This window comes from Anarrhichthys ocellatus, unplaced genomic scaffold (assembly GCF_004355925.1).
Source record: "Anarrhichthys ocellatus isolate YVR2014 unplaced genomic scaffold, GSC_Weel_1.0 scaffold23, whole genome shotgun sequence".
NCBI classification, from domain to species: domain Eukaryota; kingdom Metazoa; phylum Chordata; class Actinopteri; order Perciformes; family Anarhichadidae; genus Anarrhichthys; species Anarrhichthys ocellatus.
The window spans coordinates 3,634,856-3,654,468 of NW_022280053.1; the positions used below are offsets into that span (position 1 = coordinate 3,634,856).

The 19,613-nt window shown below is 44.3% G+C and overlaps 3 protein-coding genes across 8 annotated transcripts; 1 reads left to right on the top strand and 2 right to left on the bottom strand.

Moving 5' to 3' along the window:
• Positions 1 to 1,021: 1,021 nt before the first annotated feature.
• On the bottom strand, positions 1,022 to 10,931 carry LOC116390439 (PH and SEC7 domain-containing protein 4). 6 transcript variants are annotated; one of them, XM_031860147.1, is made up of 17 exons: positions 9,526 to 10,931; positions 9,321 to 9,378; positions 7,056 to 7,757; positions 6,621 to 6,702; positions 6,130 to 6,454; positions 4,981 to 5,991; positions 4,555 to 4,635; positions 4,339 to 4,451; positions 4,171 to 4,229; positions 3,969 to 4,058; positions 3,832 to 3,875; positions 3,579 to 3,751; positions 3,192 to 3,262; positions 2,951 to 3,096; positions 2,704 to 2,848; positions 1,966 to 2,112; positions 1,022 to 1,867 (listed from the first exon to the last, which is right to left on the bottom strand). In XM_031860147.1, exons 3-17 carry the CDS (start codon positions 7,572 to 7,574, stop codon positions 1,580 to 1,582), a joined length of 3,294 nt encoding a protein of 1,097 aa, XP_031716007.1. In that variant the 5' UTR covers positions 7,575 to 7,757; positions 9,321 to 9,378; positions 9,526 to 10,931; the 3' UTR covers positions 1,022 to 1,579. The 6 variants fall into 6 exon arrangements, with proteins under 6 accessions (XP_031716007.1, XP_031716003.1, XP_031716008.1 ...); XM_031860143.1 differs by having other exon boundaries at positions 7,056 to 9,711; positions 10,570 to 10,931; XM_031860148.1 differs by lacking the exon at positions 9,321 to 9,378.
• Positions 9,732 to 15,812, top strand: LOC116390440 (zinc finger protein 2). Its single transcript, XM_031860149.1, has 2 exons — positions 9,732 to 11,231; positions 11,994 to 15,812. Exons 1-2 carry the CDS (start codon positions 11,033 to 11,035, stop codon positions 13,604 to 13,606), a joined length of 1,812 nt encoding a protein of 603 aa, XP_031716009.1. The 5' UTR covers positions 9,732 to 11,032; the 3' UTR covers positions 13,607 to 15,812.
• hcar2 (hydroxycarboxylic acid receptor 2-) lies at positions 14,551 to 17,314 on the bottom strand. Its single transcript, XM_031860150.1, has 2 exons — positions 17,262 to 17,314; positions 14,551 to 16,534 (listed from the first exon to the last, which is right to left on the bottom strand). Exon 2 carries the CDS (start codon positions 16,507 to 16,509, stop codon positions 15,649 to 15,651), a length of 861 nt encoding a protein of 286 aa, XP_031716010.1. The 5' UTR covers positions 16,510 to 16,534; positions 17,262 to 17,314; the 3' UTR covers positions 14,551 to 15,648.
• Positions 17,315 to 19,613: the final 2,299 nt, after the last annotated feature.

Genomic DNA, 19,613 nt, shown 5'->3' on the forward strand with positions numbered 1-19,613 from the left:
GGTTGAGCTTTATCACGTTAACTAAGCACCACCGATGATCTGTCAGAGTTTCACCTGTCTGTCCGGGGCGGAGAAGTCTTAAATAAATCTGAACAAGGAGCTTCGGCTCTAATGAAACGTCCGCTTGTCCGGTGCCTTGATCCGATTCAGGCACCCAAACAGTCCCCGTCTGTATTGTCTGTGTTCTTCATTGCGTTTCCTATTGTCACATCACATTCCTGTGAGTGTGTGTGTGTATGTGTGTGTGTGTGTGCGTGTGTGTGGAGCGGGAGGGGAGGGGAGGTGGGGGGCTTAATTCCAGACATCCTGCTCTTATTGTTGACCGCCCCAGGTCGACTGCTGCTCAACATGTCAGGCTGAAAGAGAACAAAATGGGGCCCGTGCCACTGAGAGCGATTACACACACACACACACACACACACAATTGCAGGTCTGCTTCATCTTCTGTCTTTTTTGTAGTTGAGGTGATGGAATCATTTAAATTTACACCTGCAGTATTTGGAGAAAGTGACAAAGTAATTGTTGTCATACAGTTTGATCAGTCTGCAACTCACACTGTGGCCTCGTGATTCATATTGTAAAAGTCTTTGAGTTAGTTTCATACCAAAAAAAGATATATTTTAAGATTAAAAAGTACGTTTTCCTCAAAATGTGTAACACTGTAAGATTCTGTTTTATGCTTGATGACACACACACACACACACACATACACACAAACCACAAGCATTTTACTGTTTGAATATCAATAATAAAGCAGATTTCTTTCATGAAAAATCAAACAAAAACTGATTACTGAAACGTTGAAAATGTTACTAAAGTGACACTCGTGAAAAAGTGTCGCTGCATCTGTTCGTGTTACAACTCACCTCGTGGTGAAAGGAAAAATGTTTGCATCCGACTTTACATCTCACAAAACCTGTAACTGTGGAGCAAATGTTTGAATCACAGTTTGTCGTATCTAAATTTAAACTGAATTCCAGGCCCTCAAACCTGAAGTGTTGACGCTCATGAAGAGTCTCAATGAAGAACAGCAGTAACAATTTATTTTTCCCCAAAGGGAAAATAATACATGACATTTAAAAAACAAATCCTTCATTTGGAAACAATATGTAACGATGTCATCAACATATTACAGACAATATTAAAAACAATGAAAGTGCAATTAGGATTTTTTTCTTCTTTTCTTTTCAACACACATCCTGTTCCCCTCCGTTCACTCACAGATGAGCTGTGCTACAGCACCCTCTAGTGGTCGACATTTTAAAAAGGGACAGTTTTGACCAAAGTAAAAAGAACAAATGAAAGCAAATTTGTACAATGTTGAGCACGACTACAGACCAAAGTTAACACAACTAAACAAAAATAAATTAGCTCCAGACATTTTGAGTCACTCAGGAAATGAATCAGGTTCCCGCTTTCTTTCCTGAGAGAAATTGAGGGTTTGGGATTCCCTGAGGTGTAATTTTGTAAAAGTACACAAGATAAAAATGCAGAAACAAAACACTAACTCGCTGAGGCCTCAGATATACGACTCTGGTGCTTCTTTCCTTCTCTGCTCAGTGCGTCCACAACTAAACGCTCAGACCTCCTTATTCCACCGGGGAATGATGGTCCTGCGATAAGTCCGTCTTTCTGAGATGTTGCGTCTGACTTTGATCACCGTCGGAGGGGCCAGCTCCAGTTCCAGAGAGGGGCTGGAGTAGGACTTTTTCAGCATGCCTTCAACCTCGTCTTCCTCCATCAAAGAGTCTGCCCACACTGCTTTATCAAACCGTTTCAGGTCCGCGACGCTCGACACGCTGCCACCTGTCTTCTTCACGCTCTTCCACGCCTCCAACCCCTGGATGTAGATCTCATAGCGACACATCTGCAAGGGTTTCCACATGCACGGGGTCACTTATGGGGATTTTTACACTTGTACACACACACACACACACACACGTTCACTCGCAGCGCATTCATTACCTCGTGCTGCAGGTACTCCGCTCTGACGCGATGCTCCTCCAGCTCCTTGGCTCTGGCTCTTTTGCCCTCTGGCAGGTTTTGCTGCAGGTACGACAAGTCCTCTTTGAAGGACCCCAGCGTTCCTGCATACGACTGCAGCTGACGGTCCTGCACAGGGAGAAGAGCAGCACGACAGATAAGAGGCTGCAGGCAAATCCTGCTGAGGAACAAACAGAAAGTATGAACCCTGTCTTACTCCAGCTGCAGAGGTGAAGCGTTCCCGGAGTTTACAGTACAGATGTGTATCATGTAAAGATGTGCATCTCCGTGATTCATGTCTGTGCTGTGAATGAAGTTGAATTCAATTCAACAATAAAAATGTACCTTTGCTTCATTCAGTACCCTCAGATTTTGCTGCCACAGCCTTGATTGGTCTCTTATGACCAGTAGCTTATGAAGCTAAATTGACATTGTCTTGCTTTAAGAGGACAAAAGCGAGTGTTTGAAGATGGAAAATGGAAACAATTGCGATTTTAGGAAATTTACTTAAATAGCTGTACATATATATTATGGTAGTTGCTTGTAAATGACATGTGAATTGTGACTTTAGAGTTGAAGTTGGATCGTACAACAAGTATTTTAAGTCTTACTGGGCTAAACACAAGCTAGATTCATAACAGTCATAACACAGTCATAACAAATACCAAAAAACACAGTCATACTCAAAATGAGTTAAGCAAGAGAGGTACGAGTGTGTACCAGAGTGTGAGCAGACTGCGATGAGGGGAGGATGGGTCTGCAGAATCTCCTCTGAGAGCCGACGGCGGCGGGGAACGGGGGCGACGAGTGAAGGGCCGAGGCCAGGTTGATGCGGCTGATCCATGAATACATCTCCACTTTGGATCTGAGAGGAAGACAAACAGTGTGGCACTGACTGTCCGACTCTTTGACACAAACACACAAACACACACACACACACACACACGAACACACCGCTGTGACTTACGAGGCCTGAAAGAGTAAAACCCTCCAGTCAGCCGTCTGCAGACGGAAGACATGTGGCTTCTTGGTGTAGTCGGCCGCCTGATCGGCCAGAGAGTGGTGCAAGCTCACCACCTCCTCGTCAATCGGCTGATCCCGCCTATAATCATCCTGACGCATATAAATACACTCAATTATCTACACTGTAGGGAGAGGTAATGACGACACGGCGTGCTACTGAGAATCCTATTGGATGAGTTACTGACCTTCTGCAGGTAAAGGACCATTCCCCTCACCACTCCGTAGAAAGTCTTCCAGCCTCTCTTTCCCCACGGAGCTGCCACACAGAAACATGCAGCAGGTGTGTGAAGATTTTGGAAGTATTGATATAAAAAGGCCTCAATGATGAGCGCCACTTAATGCGAATGAGACCAGAAATGATCAGTAATGAAGAGCTGAAGCTGCCTACTGCATCGTCAACATGTCCGAGAAGTAGCACATTTCACCGTAGCAGAGCCAAACATCAGAAATCCTCAGTTCCCTGTGACGTTGTGTTCCTCAACACCCCACACCAAACCCCGTCCGACAGATTATAAATGAACTAAATTACTTTTGCGCCTTTAAATCTGGACTTTTGCTCGTGTCTCACTCACTGCGTTTGCCGTCGATGTCGGCGTGCAGCTTTCTCTGGAGGAATCCCTGCTTGGCCACAGAAGCCGTTTTGTCGTGAGGAACGTCCTGGAAGGGGTTCGCCTTTGAACGCAGCGGCGCATCTTCCCTTGCGTCCTCGTCCACCAACACGGAGCTCTTCAACTCCTCCTCGTCACTGTAACATGCAAAGCAAGACTCTTAATGTATGTGTAAGATTATAAATACGCAAAGAACGGATGATGTTTTATGACTTACACGGCCCACTGCAGTGGCTCACTCTTTATGGAATTGTAAAGACTCTGAAATGGAGATGGAGATGAAAAGGTTAAATATTGTTCCCCAACAAGGATGTGACTTAGCTTTTTGAAAAAGAAAATCAGTGACAGTATTACCTTCAAGAGATCCTTGCTGAAGTTTTCTCCTTCGTTCATCCCATCGAGGTTGGACACAAACTTAACCGAGGACATTGATTTCCCCACATTCTGTTAAGAACACACAAAACGTGTGACTGACTAAATGCCTCACAGAGATCGTCTGGTTACACGGAGCCACGTCAGAACAATACTTAAGATGCAACTCATAAATGTTTCCCACCTGTCCATGCAAGTCAGTGTTGAGAAGCATCAGAGCACATGTGAGCGCCAACACAGACTCTGAGGATGTAAAAATAAATAAGAAGGAAAATTACACATGTCACACGTGAGCGCTCGCTGCTGTATCTTTGAGCAGAAAACAAAAAAGTCGACCATTACTGGAGCTCACCTGAAGAGGTAAAGGAGTCGGGGTTGCACTGATGGAAGCGGCAGGCAAAATGCTGCAGCACGCGCTCTCTCTCCTGGGTCTCTCCTATCAGCACCACCACCTTCAGAAAAGACCTGGGAGAGAGAGAGAAAACAACATATACAAGACGATATATGAGCGTGTTTCGTGAGAGACGTCAGTGCATGAGAATCCAAGCTCCACCTCTGTAACTCTCACCTCAGTGCGTGATCGAGAGTTTGCCCGGTGAAGTCAAACAGCTTCAGGTATTCCTCCCCGACAGCTCGACTGAAGTCATTGCTAAACAGAAACAAAATACATTCTGTGTCAGTGTTGTGACCACTTTATTTCTTAAAAATGAACCTGTTATATATTAGTCCAAAGATGTTTTTTCTGGGTGAGAATAGAAAACAAATAAAGTATCTTTAACTTCTTATCGATACGATATTTCAGGGATGATTATCTAAACCGCAACGATAACAACAACCAGATGACATGAGCACCCAGAGACTTGGTGATAAGTTACTATTTAAAAAGGTAGAAAAGCTTCTGCGGTTGCAGCTCCACTGGCCAGTTTGTGGGTTTGGCTGCGGAGCTCATAAGACCATCATCATTAAGATATAAAAACATAAATAATGTGCTTACTCTTTGTCTAAGTGCTTCACCACGTCCACACGTTGGATCCCATCTAACTTATACAGCCGCTCGGCGAGGCAGCGGGCCATCTCTCTGTTCACCGCGTCTCCGTTCATATGAGGCGCTGCTGTCTCGGGGGCTTTGGGTTGCTCGTCATTTGCAACGATTGTTCGCACGGAGCCGTCCTCGCAACCTCCTACTTCCTCCCCGCGATGTGACTTCTCCGCCTGTTCGTCCACCCGGTTGAACTCGGCCTCCGCTGTCTGCTGTGTGACCTCGGGCTCGGGAGACAGATGCTCCATTATTTCTGACTCATCTGTCTCCGGCTGCACAAGCTGCCCAGCGAGAGACGAGTTGGTCGTTTGCGGCGTCTGCTCATTCTGCTCTGACGGCTCCGTCTGTTCTCGCAGCTCTGCCACTCCGACAGAAACCGTCTGCTGTGATTGAGTGGAGTCCCGTGGCAGGTCTGCAGTTTCACGTCGGGTCGACTCCTCCGTCGGCTCCATCTCTGCTGGCTGTTTCAGATGCTGCGACTGTCCTAACTGGTCTTGCGACACCTCTGTTTGGATCTCCTTTAACTCTTCGGTCGTCTCGAGCTGCTCGGACTCGGCTCGTTCGAGCTGCTCGGACTCGGCTCGTTCGAGCTGCGGTGAAAGCTCTACGTGCTGGTCACAACCTCGTTCCTCCAAACAACTCGTCTCCTCCGGTTCTTCCGTCAGCTCTATTATCTCTGGTGAGTTTTCTATCCTCTCTGTGTCACCTGCTGTCCGGGTCGACAGTTCTTCGACGTTGTCCTCCGACTGTTCAGGGTCAATGTTCTGATCTACATCTTCGCACATTTCTGGCTCCGCAGGTTGACCAGTGGGATCTTCATGTAACTGTTCTAGTACCTCTATGTCCTCTTCAGTCCCCGAGTGTTGCCTTTCCTCCAACAGCTCTGACTGCTGCAGATCAATCAGCTTATCTGGGTTTACAGTTGGTCCGGCATCGTCAGTTTGGAGTGGCTCTGCAGGAAACTCCCTACAAGGTGCGGATGACATATGGATTTTAGTTCATGTTATATTAGCACATAATACTGTGACTTGATTAACATAACGAAAGCGTTCACTGTTACATACTTCCTGTTCCCCTTTCTTAAGTTAAGTCCTTGATACTCACACATCAATCAGACAACTGACAATGTTTGCCTCTTCACTTTGGTCAGTATAGGACACGTTTATCTGCTCGTCCTCCTCTTCTCCCTCGTCCTCAACACCGTTCGCTAAAGTTTGCTCTTCCTCCGAGTCTCCCTGTCCAGTCAGCAGAACGTCGGGCTCCTCTTGTTCCTCTTCTAGTTTTAAATCTACAAAACTGTCCGCTTCATCTTCTGAGGCATCAATCCCTTCAAGGATGTTGATTAAGTCCACAGTTTCAACAGGATACGAGGTTACCGAGTGTCCCTCCTCCTCTTCTTCTTCTTCTAAGTCTGCCCTCAGTGGGATATCTGGAAGATTTTTGAAGAAGAAGGGACACATCACAGATTTGCAGTTTCAAACCAGAACTATTTTCGAATAAAAAAACAAGAAGGCCACAAGAAACCAAGACTCAAACTGAGCAACGAATGGAAATCAACAACTAATTCAAGTCGTCTCCCTCCGAGTGATACGTACCGTTATTGCTTTCTAACAGCTCATGTGTTGGGTCTTCCCTTTCCTGTGTCGGCGGCTCTTGCACATCTGCAGCATCACATGGCTGGAAATTGCAACACAGGCCATTGATCATGAGCATGAGTTGTGCGAGAAAGCTTGTGATTGCCAGCGGGGCTCACGAGTAAGAAGCTGCACTCTTGATTCTCATCTGACGAACATTGTGTCCACTCTATTCCTCCTGCCGCTGCTCAACCCACTACAGTAACACAAACACGTGTCTCTACAGAGACACAGACTGAGGCGGTGAGGCCAGAGTCAAGTGAAGAACGGGTTAATGACACAGGAAATCTGAAGACCTATATGCACCGAGACCGCAAAGAAATATACTAAACTCTAAATAATGGCAGCATGACACCACAACACTTTTTTTTGTATCTCCTCACATACAGTACGTACCTCCGAGCCGTTTCCTGTCCACTCTAGATTTGAGTTGAGAGGCAGACGATCAAACTTGTCTTCTTCCCCTCTGCCCTCCCGTGTGAAAAGATTAACGCCTCGAGATTGGTGAAGCGACGGGGAAGTGGAGTGTAGACTCGTCACGTCGCCTGAGCTCGGCTCATTGGCCAAGCAGCCGTCGGTCACGAACGAAGGTGTCGCCGCAGAGGGATCGGGCATGTCCCACTGCACTGTGGCAAAGGAAAGCGGAGGACTGGTACAGTTCATAGGCCATACCACCTGCTCCCACTGTTCTACCTGCTCAGGGGTCTCTCGTCCCGCCTCTAGGGAGACACTGAGTGGATCCGTCCCATGCACCTGGTTTATCTGGACCACCGTGTCGCCCCACGCAACGGCCTCCTCCTCTCCGTTCATGTACTGGTGGTCGATGGACGTCCACGAGTCCTGTTGAGGCCGCTGAAGGACTGAATCTGTGACATCTGGCAGAGAGGAGCACACGTTTTCCTCCTCCATTAGCATGCGTCTGAGTCAGTTCCGTTGTTGGGGGGTGTTTGTGGGTTTTGGTGAGAGACGCTGTAGCTGCAAATGTTGCCTCGCTACAAAATGTCCAGCTCTGCCGTACGAAGAATGATCATTCTGTCGGATCCCATGAATGTGAAATCCTGAAGCATGTTACAAAATCCAATGGAGCCATTCACAGATCTGTAACGAGAGAGAGAAAAAAAAAACGTGTTAATGTTCAAAGATATTTCACTACACTCCCATCTGAAGCAGAAAAAAGTTGTTGGGTAACCTTTACGAGCAACATCTGATTTGCTGGGAGACAAAAAGTCCATTCATAAGACCCTATATTTAGTTGTAGAGTAATAGCGATGATTCATGGGTTGACTTTTAGCTCTACATTTTTTTTTCTTCTATTCATCTGTGAGAAATAGTACATTTCAAACTACCGAGGACAGCATTTTAAATTACACACGACCCTCCTAGCAAAAACAAAAGTGACATTAAATGATTTACGGCCCTGATAGCACAAAAATACTCCAAACACTCACCACTTGTGTGTCAACACAATCCAACCTGGAGAAGGTTTTTTGTCTGCTCATTTGTCAACTCTTTTTAACTTCTTGGCGTGGCTCTGCAGGTGTGTGCAGTGCAACAGACTTTTAGTGAAATGTCACAAAAGCAAGTTTGTACTTCCTGACCGCAGATACAGTGAATCAGCTGAGCAAGTGAGCGAGAGAGAGATAGAGGTGTATGGTGCGGATTAAGAGCGGGGGGGGGGGAAGAGGGTGGGGTATGAGGGGATATTTCGGGTGAGCAGTTTAACTGCCTGCGTCCTGTGTTTATCAGTTTATCGCCACGCTGCACGGTGAGTCTGAGCTGAGGATAAAACCGTGAAAGGGTCAACACAAGCAAAGGCCTACAGAAGAAAATGATTATTCTGGTGACGAACAGTTAAAATGTCACACCTAATATCTTATTCTCTTCTGCAAAATTTAATCTTTCCCCCTCTCTGTCAAACCGTTTTATTTTCATGTCTTTACTTTTCTGCCTATCTTCATTATTGTTGTATTCACGTCACGCTACCAACATCCGGGACAGACCGTGACCACATTTCCTGTGTGGGTGCTCACTTCTCAGTTCCTGTCAGGGTGCAACAAGTGCTGCAGCACATGAAGATTAACACAGATGATCGTCTGTGAGTTTTAATAGGGAGAATCTGAAATAATGTGGACCACTACATGTGGACCGATACTGAGAGTCTTGTGTTTTACATGATAACACAGTTACATGTGTGATGTTATCTTTGGCAGCACTGTTGATGATAAAAAATGGTTGAAGAAATGCTCAGATGACTGCAGAGATTTCTAGATTCCTTCATTAAATAGAAAAAAAGATCAGGCTACTTTAAGCAAACAAATTGCAGTATGCGGAGTGGAGAGCACCAGGAGAAGTTGTGTACAATGCATGAGAAGTTTATACAGCACGTCACAGGCGTGAGAGGGTGATTGACAAAATGTTAAAGGAGAAGTATCAAAAAAATAGGGAGAATGAAATAAAAAGAGGAACACAGACACACTGGGTAAAGCGAAAGCTGAGAAATGTACGTATAATAATAGAATCTCTCAAGAGGAGAAACACTCCCCGTGTCAGTCATTACCATCAGTGTAAACATGGCACAGACAGGAACACGTTCAAACCGTAAAGAGCTACAAATGAAACTCTCATTAGCAGGAATCTTTTCAACTGTGAAACATGACTTACCCCCTCCAGGCTCTTTACAGCAACATCATATGATCGGCCAGCTTGTGAGGTTTGAAGTCTTAAGGAGGGAAAGGCACGCTGCTGTGTTATACCGGGATAATATCGCTGTCAAAGTGCTACACCTTCACAGACATGCTCACCCAGCATACACAGAACACTCAGTTGATTATGCCTGAAACTGCTACGCACAACAAACAAGCCTCACATCCGCTCTGTTGAAGCCGAGCAGCCTTTCAGTCCGTGGTGTCGCATAACGATGCATGCAAGTCACAAGTCCTAGTCTGAACCAGGTCCTCCCCCTTCTTCTTCTTCATTCTTCCTGTCCATTTTGGTATAGATCAAGATCAGACTTCAGCCTCCCTCTGTCCTGTTCCTCTCCCAGCAGGTATGGCTGTGGGGGGTAAAAATAGGTGGAATTTTGAGTGGCAAAGAAAGGGAGAGGAAAAGGAAGAAGAAGAAAAAAGGCACACTGTGATTGGCAGATGAATCAAGAGCTCGGAGACACCTGAGAGGCCTCGGTCCACGCCCAGCACCCTGAAGGCATGCAAGCACACACACACACACACAGACCAGGTGAGGGGAGTGGCTCAGCTTCATTCCTGCATATGACCCCTAGGAATGATGTGGTAAAACCAGAAGGTATCCATATTCAATATACTCAAGTCATTAGCTGTGCCTCTGGTTTCTGGTGTCTGGCTGTGAGCAGAAAAGCCTGTTCAACACAGACGTGTTATTGTTTTTAGGCTTACCAACAATAACAAGACTACATAGATCTTTTAAGGGACTCGTTCTTTTTATGTTAGCAGCTTTAACTGATAAACACATTTGCCTTTATTTGATTGATGTAACCACTTAATAATAATAGCAGACATTGTTTTAGTTACTGTTTGCATGAGCGTTGCTATTTGCATAATGAGCACTCATCGCTCACATGATTAACGTCATAAGTCAAAAAATCATTCCTAGCTTTATTAAAAGCATTCATTTGTTAGCACTCTTGTTACTAACTTTGTTGCAGTAAACGTCTATCATACTAACAAACACATTAGCTAAGAGAAGCCCAGATAACCCGAGTTATTAATATTATAACGTCACATAATTGATATTCGTTTTGAGTGAGAGGTACTTTATTGTCACTTTTAGCTTTACTCTTGATGCAGCCGCTAGCTAATCTAAGGAAACATTGTAAGCAGTGTCGTTAGCATGATTAGCATTCAGTTGACCGTTGGTATTAAAATATTAGCATTACCTAGCATCTATGTGAGCATCCTTGCAGTTGTAGTGAGTTAGTGGCTAGCTTAGTGGTTGCAGTAGCTGATTTAGTAGTAGTAGTGGCACTAGTAGTATTAGTGATGACCCAGTAGTGCTGCTATGGTTTTTCAGTTCTTCTTCTTGTTATTGAAACACCATTTATCACCGTGGTTATTTGTGTGCACAGTATCACAATGACGTTAGCTAGGGCCCCGGCTAATCCAACGGTTCCCCTCCACACCAGCAGGGGCGCTACAGGCTAGTTAGCAAACAATTAGCTTCTCCTCATCGTCACTTTCGTGCGACTGTCTCTGCTTTGTTTGTTCCGCACACGGCAGCAGAGTCGCGCACACACACACACACACACACACCCCCTCCCCTCCCCATCCCTCCCTCCCTCACAGATACTTTCAACCGTGTACAAACCATCTGGCGAGTTGTTCGCAACCGCTCGGTCCAACATGGCCACGACTAGTCATCTGAAAGTCTTCCTGGAGTCGTCGCTGAATGAGATCTTTAAGGCCACAGTGAGTGACATCCTGGACTCGGTGGACCGGGCCCTGTCCGAGTACCAGGGCACAATACAGAGGATCGAGTCTGAAAACGTGGGCCTGAAGCGGCTGCTGTTTGCACAGAAGAGCACCGAGTCTGCTGCACGAGGTAGGGGTTGTCTACACTCGGTACAGTGTAGCTTCGTGCCTGTTCCAGTATCCCCTGCATTGTCAGCGAAGTGTGTGTGTGTGTGTGTGCGTGTGTTTGTGTGTGAGAGAGAGAGAGATGTGTGCGAGATGTGTGCGACAGTATGAGATCAGAAAAGGCTAGCAGACGTAAACAATGCAGGAACAATGGCTGTGCAAACGTGCATGAGGTAGTAAATAGGCCTGGGGATCAGTGTGTAGTACAGTACTTAACTACACTGTACATCACTGTAGTACGTTACTGTCACAGCATCCTGCCCATACCAATGATGGCACCACAACACAGGACGATCCTACAGTGAACCAGAATATTTGTGTACCGGAAGATGTAAATAGGAATTACACGTTTTTATTTACTGCGTTATTTAGAACTAAGATTCATAGATGGCTGAGAGGAAACTGTGAACCAAATTGCTTAAGAGTCTGAGCTTAAATAACAGCTACTGCAACCCGCTGTATACTATCTGTGTACCTAACTACTACTACGTGGACATAGTGGAGCATTTAGCAGCTAAAGAATCAAATAATTCCCTCAGTAGAGACAAAAACAGTGTGATTTTGTCATTTAACCAAAAGCTGGAAAAATCAATTGATGTCACTTTACATTATAAGTCAGTTGAGTTTGTTCAGGTTGTTTTGTTGCTTCAGTTCTTTCCCTAGTTTATTGTAATACTGTCAGCTAAAGTACTAGTTTGTTCATTAATATGGCTTTCCCTTTTCACAGATATTTGTGAACAAGATGCCACTGAAAATCTTTCGACTTCAGAATGGAACAATTGTCCCATCAGCTCCACTCAGGGCACGTTCAAGATGTCCATATGCAGCAGTGACATGAAGAGCTTCAGGAGGAGGCAGAAAGACAAGACGAGGGATAGTGTATCCTCTTCCTCGTTTCTACTGCAGACTGATCGAATGGTAGAAAGGCCATGTGTGAACACAGGCGAGGTGTGTGCGTCCACCCAGAACTTGATATCGGTAAAAGCAGAGCCAGACCTGGATGAAAGCTGTGCTATTGACCTCTCCCAGCCTTCATCCCTTCTCAATCTGACAATGAGGCCGGTGAAGAATGAGAGCACGGAGGTCAGTCATGATGCATATGAACCTCTGCTGCCATCCGAAGGGCTCGAACAAGAATCCAGAGGCAGGGACGATGAAGTTAAAGTCACCGTTGTCTCCGACACTTACATGCAGGATGGACAGTTCATTAAGACGGAGGAAGAGGAGCAGAATGGGGTGTTGCAGTGCGGTGACGATGACTCTAAGCAAGAGTTGACTCATGCGTTGAATTGTTATCCTGACTCAGAACCGGAAACGGCAGCAAGCAGACAGGTTGTGGTGCCAGAAGTAGTGGCGCGTGAGGAAAACGCTGCTGTTCCCGCAGAAGCGTTTTTGGAGATTCGCGACAACTTCTTGCGCTGTCCCACCTGTCCCAAAACCTTTAGTCGAGCCGCCTCGCTCAATATCCACATCAAGACGCACAGTGGCGAAAAGGCCCACGGCTGCAGCTACTGCGGCAAACGCTTCGGCCGGGCCGATCTCCTCAAGTCCCACAAGCGCACCCACACCGGAGAGCGACCCTACTGCTGCAACCTCTGCAGCAAAACATACGCCCATCCCAGTCAGCTCAGGATACACAAACGCGTCCACACAGGAGAGAAGCCGTACTCCTGCTCGCACTGTGGGAAGCGCTTCAACGAGCACAACCAGCTGAAAGTCCACTTGCGGACTCACACGGGGGAGAGGCCTTACAGCTGCCAGGGGTGCGGCAAAACTTTCAGCAACGCGGGCAACCTGCGCATACACGAGAGGATCCACACCGGGGAGAAGCCGTACTGCTGCGCTCAGTGCGGGAAACGGTTCAACGGCTTGGGCGACCTCAAAACGCACTACAGGATTCACACCGGAGAGAGGCCCTACAGCTGTGAGCTGTGCAAGAAGACCTTCAGCCAGGCGGGCCACCTCACCATACACATGCGGATGCACACGGGAGAAAGGCCGTACAGCTGCAGCGAGTGCGGCAAGAAGTTCACGGTGGCCAGCAGCCTGAAGTTGCACCAGAGGACTCACACGGGGGAGAAGGAGTACAGCTGCTCGTACTGCGACAAGAGCTTTAGCAGGTCGGGTCACTTAAAGAGACACGAACTGGTCCACACCAAAGAGAAGGTCTTCCTCTGCAACCAGTGTGGGAAGAGCTACACCGACCAGTCCTCCCTTAAGAAGCACCTGAAGATGCACGCGGCCAAGGAGCAGAAGGCTCAGAGCGAGGGGAGCACCAGCGAGGCTGAAACCAACCGACCCTCAGCCTCGGAGACTCTGTCAGACACCGATAGAGGTTAGAACCGAGTGATATGAAAGCTGAGAATGAGTGCTGTGTGAAGTCATCTCACTGTTTGTGATGTTTGTGGTACAGGGCAGTACACTGTTGTCTATTTGCTGTGCTTATAGTAGATCCAAATACTCCACCATCTTATAGTCTTCTCTCTCACAACACAACGTTCAGAGACAGAAGACAAGACCCTAAAAGAGCTGTTGTTCTTTTCTACATACTGTATGTTACCAAAATGTCAAAGTGCTTTAAAGGAAAAGTTATTGAAAGCAGTGACGACGAATGATTTAACCACCCTGCTGAAACAAGACACTGAATCCCAGACCAGGTTTTTTTTTTTGTGGTCCTGACCTCTTTGTTGAGAAAATGAAATTTCCCCACAAGGGAAAAAAATAACAATATAGTTGTTTAAGAATTAAGACGTTAGGATGCTTCTACACCCACGTATAAATGTTGTAGTAACTAGAGAGTTAGAAATGATTTCTAACTGATGATTAATATATTGCTGTATATAGCTTTAACTATACAGTCAGCAGTCTGACACGAATGTATTTATATAATAACGTTACTGTGATGAATGTTACTGCAAATGTTCTGTGTTGATTGAGCAGCTTTCACTATTAAATGAATAGTTGTTTTGTAAGCCAATGCTGATATCAAAGAGCATCGAGAGGTTTTGTTTTAGGTTGTTCACTGTTCTACCAGGAAACGCGTCTCTTGATTTATGTACAACTGACACACGTGGGAGTAAAATGTCATGTTTATGATGATAGGGCTACTGTTTGTTGTGTGAACTCATTGATATGACTGCGCAGCAATGTATATCACACTGAGTGTTCGCTACTAGGAGTTTATTGTGACTTACATTTATGTGATCTGTGTCTAAATTAAAGAGAAAAGTTAACCAAATGATTTCTGTTTGATTTATTTATGCTATTTTAAATCAAGGGCAGTGTGCAAGAAAAACATTTGTTTATTTAAAGTACAAATACATGTATTTTTATACATTCAGTACAACCAGAAAAGCAAATACTACAGAGTATATAGTGATGTACCTGCACAAAATGCAGTGGTTCCCAGCATTTATTCCTTGAAGTATAAAGCCTGTTTAATCACTTCACACACACACACATTACTTTGCTTGTATTTTGCTTGTACATTGCTTTTATTACTGTCGGTACTGTTTTTGCTTTTAGATACTGTTTGGTATTTTAATAGTAAAATAGTCGTGTTTTAACAGACGGTGTTATATGTGAAAGTTAGTTTATGACACGGATGTAAGACTAGTCGACTGAACTTGGAAGTGACCGACATTTACCCAATACAGTGGAGATGGTGTCAAATTTTAATATTTTATATAGCACAAACAAAATTCCATTGACCTCTGTTCCATTGAGGTGGGAGGGATTTGGTATCTCTTAGGGCTGCAAAAATGATTTTCATTATTTATTAATTTGTGGATTATTTTTCCAATTCATCAAATAATTATTTAGTCAAAAAAAAAATGAGAAAGAAAAGTGGAAAATGTTGTTGTCTTCAACCTTTTTTTTCACTCCCAAATATTTAGCTAGAACTTGCAATCTTTTTCATTTCATGCTTAAAAACATATTTAACGATTCAAATGTTTAATGATTAATTTTCTATGGATCAATCGACTGATTGTTTCAGCTCTTGTATCTCTAAAACTTGACGAGCACAAACTATCTGCATGCTACATAACATCCACGGTAACTGAGGAGTGTTTTGACTTTGTCGTTTGGTGAACCAGCACTTTATCGTAAAAGTTTAATATTTAATACGCAGTTATGTTCTCTGGCAGAGATACTTTTGAGAAACCTATTAACCTATGTGCTATTAATTAATTCTTCCTCAAAACAGGCAAGAACTTTAATCTTTTGAGCCCTCCTTGGGGGACCCATCCCGGAGGCTGGAAACCACTGCACAATACATCTTTTTAATAATCAGATCAAACAAGAACATGATATATTCTCCTATATTTCACAACAAGAGAACATTCATATATTTAAAAAAGAAACAAAAAAGAAACGTATTCCTATTGGAGTCGTGTCGCGCCGCTCTGGCAGCAGCTGAGCTTTTCCTTGGACAGATAGAGCAACGGCTGAATGCTGCTGCTGAAGTCCATCAAGCCGAATGCGATATAGTGGATGTAGCAAAGATACACGTTGGGGGAGTAGTAGTGCTGGAAGGGTAACAGTAGGACGGGTGGGAAGTAGTTGAACACTATGATAGCCAGGATGATGAGGACCATCTTGAAGGCTCTCTTCTTCACAGGGTGCATCACGTCTCTACCGGGCCCGGACTGCCTCAGCACATAGAGGATCGCGATGTTGCAGTACACCATGAAGGTGAACGATGCCAGGATCATCACAGTGAAGACCTTCTCGAAGTTGACGATGTTGCCCACACATTTAGCGGCGGCGTAGGCCAGAGTGATCAGCCAGACTACGATGGCCAGGACTGATCTGTGGTGGCGGTCCTTGAGCTCGGTGAAGATCATGGGGTGGACCACGGCCATGTAGCGGTCCAGGCAGATGCAGCAGAGGAAGAGAGGTGAGGAGTCTTTGATGCCGTAGAAGAAGCGCAGGACGTACCAGGTGCTGCTGGTGGTGAGGAAGACTATGTTGGCCAGCTCAAGCGGAGGGGTGAGACAGAAGAGCACGTCTAAAATCGCCAGATGACAGATGAAGATATCTGAGGTGGACGAGTCCCCTTTGCTCTTGTGGATGAGCCACAGCACCATGAGGTTGGCCGGGATGCCCAGGAACATATTGATGAACTGCAGGCCCAGGTACCAAATGAGAACAGCAGGCGTGTCTTTGCACTTCTCATACACTGTCAGTTCACCATCAGTGTAGTTGAGGGGTCTGTACGAGTTGTTGTATAAAACCTCCATCAGAGGACGGCAGAGGAACAAAGATCTGTCAGATAAACGGAACAGACACATTCATTCCGATCAGGTGTTAGAACAAAAACAGTGTCTGTTAGCTTTGAGATGAGGGTAACACAATGGTTGATATTTAAACATGCAAATATGGTTGATATTTAAACATACAAATATGGTTGATGTGCGCTGCCCGTACATCAACTCGGTTGTGTGATGTGTTTTTGAAATGCTTTGAAGGAAGTGCCAAGTGACAAAGTTCAAAAAAAGTTCTATCGCCCACCCCGAGCTTAGATTAAATACTGTAGAAAAGCACATGTCACACTATTAATATGGAAGCACTGCATCACAAAAATAACTATCTGGAAATTTAATTTGAGTCATTGCGGTTAGTAAACACAAATTTCTCAATCTTACTAAGAATCCAGATCCTGTGAAGAAATATACTTCCCCTAAATACGCTCTGTAAAAAAATAGATCTCCGAACTCATCAAGCAAAACCGTAATAATACCGTAGATAACATTAAAACAAAAAAATGTCTGAGGCATGGTCACTTACAAAAAGTAATAAAGAAAAATACTGTTACATCAGTCTGCCTCAAATGCTTTATTAACGAAAGTTGCAAAATCAAGAAAAAAAATTGCTTTCAATCACATAGTTCTTGAACTTGAAATACAAACACACACACACATAAAGTGGTTTCATGCATACGTACAATTAATTTTCTTTCAATGCAGTTTTTGTATAAGTTGAAGCCTCTTACCTTGAACTGGCACTTGGTTGTCACAACTGTCACACTGTCACACTGACTCACTGACTCCTCAAACTATTTCATTTCCACATGCTCATGCATAGCCAATGAAATGGCAGTGTGTCAGGTGTGGCTTCATGAAATGGCTTGCACAATCGTTTGCATGTCATCCTAGATGTTTCCACCATGTCAACAGGCGGTTCATTCCCCTATCTCTGTATCTAAGGGTGACGTGTAAATGTGCAACTTGACTGCAAAGAGAGACCCTTGTCTCCTTTATCTAATAAAGTCTGTGAATAATTACTACAGTAAAAGACACAGCGATAAGGATGAAGAACTCTCCCAAGACACAAGATGTGTACGTAAAAATGCAGTATTTGAATTTAGCGGTCAGAAGTTGAATACTCACCTGTTCAACAGGGTACTGCTGCACCTTCCTAAAGTGACTGGGGTCCCCACTCTCCACGTAATCCTTACGCTTCTTGTGTACGTCTGTCCCAGTGTGAGCAGATACAGAACCCTTACCTAAAAATATGGAAAACATCTTTTGGAAGATGACCCAACACTTCAGGGATCCCGATCATCCAATCAGACGAGGGCGTGGGAGCTGAGGACTTCCCTCGATGCTGCGATGCCTTCTTTGGGCCCCATGTACATCCATCATACATTTAAAATTAAGAATAAAATAATCATAAAACAAGCATGAAGATGAATGAAAGTGTGAAAGTGAGTTGGGGGGACAAAGCGGTGCAATATAGAAACAGGTTTGTGTGGAGTACGTGTTGTGGCAAGCCATCATCCATTCACACCGATTGGCGATGATGCAACAAACCGATGATGCCTGACGGAAAATCGTCAGTAAACAACTGATGCAACAGTCCAGAAAATCACTTCTGATTCAAATCAGTGTAACGATGTGTAATATGTTACATGAGGCTGACGTGTTTCAAGATGTGATGTCCGTCGGCGAGTTTGTGCTTCACCCAACATGAAGAACAGGGACATGTCTCCCTACTGAGAGCTACAGATCCCCTCATGCCCTGATTTACACTCACAGTACGTATTTAATTGGTTTTTGTTCGTGGTGTCGACAGATAGTGTTGTTTTTGAGGATGGTTGAATGACCTCTCAGGTGACTGTTGACCTTTCACTCCTATTCTATTAGACATTAAAAAGCTGGGAGATGAATTCAGAACATTTACTTCTTTTTTTTACTAAGTAGTAATAACACAGTGCATAAATACTCTGTTACAAGTAAATGTCACATACGTTTACTTAAGTAAAAGAACAAAAGTAAATCAGTGTACTTTAAGTACCAAGAGTAAAAGTACTAATTTTGCAGAGTAGGCCACTTCAGATTAACGTATGGTATCACAATGTTGGATTATGGTGATTGATTCATTAATTAATCACTTTAATGTTGCATCTGGTAAAGTTGTGACTAATTCTAATTTATTTAGTTATATAAATATGAATGTTTCCTTTGGATAAATAAAGTCTTATTAATACTACATTATCATAATTTATTTATTGATAACATTTTGTATTCTTAATCTGAATCTGTAAAGTCTCTAGTGACTGGAGTTATCAAATGAATGTAGTATAGAAAAAAGTAGGTTACAGTATTGAGTACAGTAGTTCATTAACATCACCAATCGATGTTAACATAGTCGATATATTACACTGTATCAACATGTTGCTATAGAAAGGCTTATTGACTATATTATAATTGATCACTTCTTCGTCAGTGTACTGCAGGTTGTGTGTTGTTCCATGTGTGTTTCAGGCTGTTTGAACAGCTTGATGAGCCGACTGATGAAACTTGACCCAGGTTTGTTTACCCTCTGTCTCTGAACGTGTTTCTACTGGTGTCAGGTTCACAGGAGTTGTGTCTCCCGCCCCTAAGGAAGAAGATGTGTCTCCCTCCTCCTATAAGGAAGAAGATGTGTCTCCCTCCTCCTATAAGGAAGAAGATGTGTCTCCCTCCTCCTATAAGGAGGAAGATGTGTCTCCCTCCTGCAAGATTCTCTCAGGTTTGTTCAATTCTGCATCAGAGCAGAAACACACACGCACACACACACAGGTCAGCCCACAGCTGCTTGTGTTCAAACAGGCCGTCTCAGAAATCCTTGGCGCTTCCTGAAGTTGTAACTTCAGTTGAACATATTTGCAGATTTGTATTATGCATTCATTTTCCCTTCACATATAATGGTAAAAATATTGAAATCATTTTGTTCATATTTCTGCATAAAGCAGCGCTATTCAGCAGCTGTTTTATAAGGTTTTGATCAAACCTGATTGTAAAAAAATAGACACACACACACACACACACATATATATGTATATGTATATATATATATATAT